Source organism: Salmo salar, chromosome ssa05, assembly GCF_905237065.1.
Source record: "Salmo salar chromosome ssa05, Ssal_v3.1, whole genome shotgun sequence".
NCBI lineage: Eukaryota > Metazoa > Chordata > Actinopteri > Salmoniformes > Salmonidae > Salmo > Salmo salar.
In genome coordinates, this window is record NC_059446.1 from 53,724,608 (window position 1) to 53,731,224 (window position 6,617).

At 43.0% G+C, this 6,617-nt stretch overlaps 1 protein-coding gene across 1 annotated transcript in view; it reads left to right on the forward strand.

Annotated features, from left to right (window-relative positions):
* The window catches only part of LOC106605122 (serine/threonine-protein kinase 40), a 28,219-nt gene extending 21,985 nt beyond the window's left edge, over window positions 1-6,234 (forward strand). The window contains exons 9-11 of the mRNA XM_014200452.2: window positions 544-663; window positions 906-990; window positions 2,541-6,234. Of these exons, the coding sequence (XP_014055927.1) occupies window positions 544-663; window positions 906-990; window positions 2,541-2,762 (427 nt within the window). The 3' untranslated portion in view covers window positions 2,763-6,234. The remainder of the gene's footprint in view (window positions 1-543; window positions 664-905; window positions 991-2,540) is intronic.
* The last annotated feature ends 383 nt before the right edge of the window (window positions 6,235-6,617 follow it).

Here is a 6,617-nt window from a genome sequence, read left to right on the forward strand (position 1 = left end):
CCACACCAATACAGTACCACACATCCCATACAAAACCACACAAGCATTATTGCTCCATGCACCTCCATACAGAGTTGCGTGCTACATGTCGTACGACACCTTCCATCCCTTACAGCGCCACACAGGCATTATTCAAGGCCCTTTTTATACTGCATTGGTGTGAATTGGAAGATGCTACAATGATGCTTATCATGACAGTTGGTCTACTCAAGGACTTTGGCAGAATTGCACAATATCAATTAAGTTCTGGGCCACACACTGTTATAACTAATAGTAATATATGCCATTTAGCAGATGCTTTTATCCAAAGTGACTTAGTCATGCATGCATACATTTTATGTACAGGTGATCCTGGGAAATCAAACCCACTATCCTGGCGTTGCGAACGCTACACTATACCAACTGAGCTACAGAGGACCATGCTCTTGTTGGTTCCTCCTATGTATTATTCAACAGTTTCTCCTTCTGGTACTGAAGGCCATAAATATAACCCTTCCCCCTTTTTCCCACTCTCTTTCTTCCCTTTCCTCCCCCTCCCCTCAGGGACGGGCGTGTGTCGGAGAACACTGTGTGTCTTATACGGAAGCTGCTGGTGCTAGACCCCCAGCAGAGGCTGACCGCTGCCGAGGTCCTGGAGTCTCTCAGCGGCATTATTGCCTCATGGTGAGTCACGCCCCCTGGTGGACAGGGAGAGAACTTTAAATATTGCCAGTAGTGGTTTTGTGGTTGAAAAAGTGCTAAACAACAATATATTCTCATCTGGTGTGAGAATATCATCTATAATGCCATCAAGATGTTAACTTGGTGCAACGTAGCGTAATAGATTAATTTAAACGCTGCACAATAGAATCATCAGTCAACCCTTGCTGTGTCGATAAACTCTATTTTGTGTGTGTGCTTTGTAGGCAGTCAGTATCCTCTTTGACCGGTCCTCTTCAGGTTGTACCGGACATCGATGACCAGGTCAGCCACCCAGAGCATCTCCAGGAGGTGAGATCCCTGTGGTCAACAACCCCCTTGACCCACCTTCAGCCTTTAGCATTAACGCATGGCTAAGCCTCAGAACTTCACCTCACCCAAAGCCTTCTGGGGAACAGAGCCAAATGCTCCTCCCTTACTGACTGGTGCCTTGGTGTTTGTTCTCACTGCGCCACCATGAGGCAAGCACTTTCATTACATTTGAATCCAATCTTTTTAAATATAAAGGTGGTGTAAGAAATACAAAAATGTGTACAAGTATGGCTTGACAAACATTCTCAGTCATGAAACTGTATTTTCAAATCAAAATCAAATTGTATTTGTCACATGCGCTGAATACAACAGGTGTAGACCTTACAGTGAAATGCTTACAAGCCCTAACCAACAATGCAGTTTAAAAAAAATTATAATAATAAATAAAAGTAACAAATAATTAAAGGGGCAGTAGTAACATAACAATAGCGAGGCTATATACAGGGGGCACCGGTGCGGGGGCACTGGTTAGTCGAGGTAATATGTACATGTAGGTAGAGTTAATTAAATTGACTATGCATAGATGATAGCGTAGCAGTAGTGTAACAGAGGGTGGGCGGCAATGCAAATAGTCTGAGTAACCATTTTATTAGATGTTCAGGAGTCATGTCTTGGGGGTAGATGATGTTTAGAAGCCTCTTGGACCTAGACTTGGTGCTCTGGTACTGCTTGCCATGCGGTAGCAGAGAGAACAGTCCATGACTAGGGTGGCTGGAGTCTTTGACAATTTTTAGGGTCTTCCTCTGACACCGCCTGGTATAGAGGTCCTGGATGGCAGGAAGCTTGGCCCCAGTGATGTACTGGGCTGTACGCACAACCCTCTGTAGTTCCTTGCGGTCGGAGGCCGAGCAATTGCCATACCAGGCAGCAATGCAACCAGTCAGGATGCTCTCGATGGTGCAGCTGTAGAACCTTTTGAGAATCTGAGGAACCGTGCCAAATCTTTTCAGTCTCCTGAGGGGAAATAGGTTTTGCTGTGCCCTCTTCACAACTGTCTTGGTGTGCTTGGACCATGTTAGTTTGTTGGTGACGTGGACACCAAGGAACTGGAAGCTCTCAACCTGCTCCACTACAGCCCCATTGATGAGAATGGTGGCGTAAGTTAATCAGCTCTGATTTGACAAGGACGCTGATCTCTTAATCATTAACCAGGCTCTCTAACTTGTGTTCATTGTGTAACAGTATCTCTGTGTAACAGCAGGGTCGTGTTCAGTGGGCACCAAACAGAAGAAAACTAACAAACTGGGAAGGGACTACCTGCACTTGGTAGACCTGGTCCAATAAACGCTAATTTTAGTTTTCTGTTGCAAAATGTCTTAAGACATTTTCCATGATGTGCTCTAATGCAGGGGTTTTCAAACCTCTCCTCAGGGACCCCCAACCATTCCATGTGTTTGAGCTATACCAGAACTAGTGCACCTGATTCAACTAATCAATAACAAAATGTCACTGAGAAGAGTTTTGAAAACCACTGCCCTGATGAACACGACCCAGTGTGTAACTAACTAATAAGCATCTGTCTCTCCCAGGTGAAAATGATGGAGGAGTCGTCGCAGTACGAGTTTGAGAACTACATGCGCCAGCAGCTGCTGCTGGCTGAGGAGAAGAACACTATTCACGAGGCCAAGGCCAGCTTCCTCGCCAAGCGCCAGTTCAGCGCCATCCCGCCCGTGCGGCGCTTGGGCCACGATGCCACACCCGTCAGCCCTCTTGATGCCGCCATCCTGGCCCAGCGCTTCCTCCGGAAGTAGCCCCTTCACCCATCACCTTGCCCTCTGGGGGACAAGTGGGGTGGGGGACACAAGGGTTGGGTCGGGAAGGTACCCTGAAACTGAGAATATCTATGGGAGCTTAGCCCCAGCCTGACCCTCCCTTGGATAGAGGGGTCCCTAGCTGTGGTGAGTTAGGTAGGTGGAGTGGGAATAGACATGGGGGGGGCAGAACTGATCACTCACCTGACAACCTCTCATAGTTTTCACACTTCAAGTCTGGGTGTTGGTTGTGTGCACAGGAATGGCATGGCTGGAGAATCTGAAGATCTCAACCAAAGGCTCCCACTGAACCCCCCCCCCCTTAGCCAGCCAGCTATGGGCACATATGGACTCAGCCAGCCAGCTATGGGCACATATGGACTCAGCCAGCCAGCTATGGGCACATATGGACTCAGCCAGCCAGCTATGGGCACATATGGACTCAGCCAGCCAGCTATGGGCACATATGGACTCGTACAGGCCAGGGGGATACCAGACACGCGTGTGTGTTTGGACATGAAAAGCCCCCCCCCCCCAATTTGTTTCCCTCCGCTGAGACCTGGCCATCACCCTCCTACCTACCCCCACTTATTCTTGAAAACCCTGAGCAATACAGGGCCAGTAGAACCATGTAGCAACCTTCCTCTAACCTCTCTCCCCTCAACTCTCCAAACTGAGATCACTTGATCATGGACGTAATTCACTCTCTTTAGTTTCCTCATAACCAAAATGATCTGGACTAGTCCCGTCTCTAAACTGACGACTTCAAATCTACCTCTCTCAATCTTTATTTTTAATTGTATTTTTTTGTGTGCATTTTACATCATGTCCACCATTCTCGGAAAACAAGGAATTGTCGGGGTAGTGTTGTCACCGTAGACAGAAAGCATTACTATGTTTTGGTGCATAAAGGTTTGGAATGTGGAATATGAATAAGCTTTTTTCCTTATGACTAATAACTAGCATTTTACCCGTCTATCTATTCTACATTGAAAATGCTAACTATCAAAGGGTGGCCAAATCGCCTACTTCTAAGTAGCAGATTGCATTGTTTTCTTGCTTTCGCTCTCACCCCCTGTGGAACCATTGTTTTGCATTTAGGTGTCAAAAAGCCACGTTATTTAAGCCCAGTGAGTCAGTGCAGACCCTTAAACTAGCCATCCTTCCCTATCTTGCCTGCCTCAGTTGCTTGCACATACTGAGACCATACAGGCTTTTCTAAGACTGGCTGGACTGAATGTGTCCGCTATGAAAGATGGGCATCCCTCCTGTTGCCTCTGTCTTAATCGTGAATGCTCCAGTGTGTAGCAAAAGTTTCAAATCAAACAAAGCCGTGATGATCATAGTAGCTCTCAAGCCCTTTTAGCTGTTGTAAGTTATATTGTAGTAGCTGATCATGAGACTTACTATGATGTTGATAGTGATAATTGAATCAGTGTAATATTTCATAGAGAAACTCAACAATGAGGTGGTCTGTCGCGTTATGCACGTTCTCAAGCCTCCCTCTGCTGGCGGTGCCATAGAGGTGCCTAACGTCGTGATCAATCCAACCATTCTGCACAGAGGCTAACGGCTGTTTCGTCTAAAGTACACTAGTGTCCTGGAAATACGATGACATTGCTAAAGTAGGCAGATATTTAGTAGGAAAAATGTTTGCCATTATGTCGGCAAATTTACTTTAGACAGATGGCAATGTTGTCGTTTGTTAGCAAAGTTTGTCAAAAAATAGCTAGCAATGTTGCTAAGCTACTAACTCGTGAACAATATTAGTCATCTGTTCACATAAGCTTGCCCATCTTTATAGGTATTCGCATTGCTTAGGCCTTCACCCTATTTATATCCAAATTGATCACATGAGTAGAAACTTGAGTCAGTTTTGTCCTATTTCATTGTATATTGTCTTTTTCCTCAATTTCATGTATGTTTATTTTGTTATTTATTCACTGTCCATTTTCAGGCATCAAATCTATTTTCCATTTTAGCTTTAAGCAAGAAGTGTTCTGGTTCCATTTGTTTCTCCAAACATTCAAACTTGAGCCGCCATTGCAGTTTTTTTCTCTCTATCAGCCATCTTCATTAAAGATCTCTTTTTATTATTTTTTACCATTGCCACACACTCGTGGTCGATTTAAGCTACACTAATAATGAGACTGACTGCATAGTTCTATTTTTTACACAAATAATCGTGCATTATGATGATTTATGGTAGTGATCTGTTTATTACCCTGATCCCAGTTCTGTTTGTGCAGTCTTGCCAACTCCTGTTGCCTTGACAATGACCAGCACAAACAGATCTGGGACCATGCCAACTGTTTTATCGCCCCATACCAGACTTTTGGTCAGTATGTAAATATAATACCATCATTACAGCGACAACACCAGTAGAGCTTCCATCTAGTGGAACGATATCAGCTCTGATCAGGGGTACATTCAGTAAGGTGAAATGTTGCAGATAGGAATGTGTTGAATAGAACTGATATGATTCCAAATTCAACATGACCGGAAATCATATCTTCATCTGAACGTTTTGTAACATTGCACACTCCTGAACAGCCCCACTTTAACACAAATTATGCATCGGAGGCAATGCTTGCCACCACATTTGAAAAGAATTCATAAATGTAATGAGATTTTGAGATGTTAGCTTTTTCCCCACCTCAATGTGAATTTCTGGGTATAAAAGCAGTATTGTAGTTGATAGTGTGTCAGTAGTTGATGAGAAAAGGGTATTTTGTGTACACCACAGCCCTTGCTGAAGTTGAAGGCAAATTTGTGATCCCATCTTACTTGAGGGTGACCATAACCCACTATTGGATATAAATATGTAGGTTTATTAGGTAAGACCCTTGATAGTAATGTATTATCTGTAGCATTATCAAGATAGTGTTCACATTTGGCTGTTGGAATTGTCCCAATTTTCTATGAAAGTTGTCCCCTTCATAGACGTTCTGTGGACTGAAAGCACCATACGAAGCATGATGTTGAGCTCTTTGTAAAATGTGATTTTTGCATGATTTTTTAATATTTTTTTTTACTTGCAAGGCGGTCCCAGAATTATAATTGCCTAAAATCAACCAACAAGGAAGAATTTGGAATTTGAGTCTTACAGAAAAACCTAATGTTTTTCATAATACAACCGATTTTCATTTAATGAACATTCAACTTAATTTTTCATTTTTACCATAATTCTAAAATGGGGGAAATGTCTGTCAGTTTAACGATGTATTTGATTTGCTGAATATTTCAACTGGAAAATAGATGATGGTGTATGATGTGGTGGTAAAAAATGGTTGAAAACCAGCAGGATTTGTTGTAAGCTGCTTTGTTGGATATGGGCGTCTAATACAAAAACCTGGCTAATTGTACAGAGATGGGGGGAAAAAAAGAAAAAAAGTTTGTATAAAAGACTTATTTTTGTACTTCATCAAATCTCTACATGCATGTCAGCAATAAACTTTGATATGGAAAAATACACTATTCCTACCATTTTATTTCATGTGAAACTTTAAATGTTGACAATACTTCCTGTCATTGCCAGTAGGTGGAGTACTTTCTCAAAGAATAGAAATGCATTTGCTCTATGTATAACCAAGAACACCAGATATTGTGTAGTAATGATGACAATGACCCCAAGTGTTGAATCCCAAATCGTCAATGAAACCCTATGTATTCAGTTCACAAAATGGAAAGCAATGGTTATATTCCTATAGTTATTACTCTTCAGTCTCTCTCATGCCGTTAAAGAATGTGTATCGACTCCCTGCAGAGAGGTGTGTGTGAAATACTCAATTGAAACAGTGTCTTTTCTCTCTGAGGGAGTTTTGGACCATGGGCCAAGGTAGATTTGCTCCAACA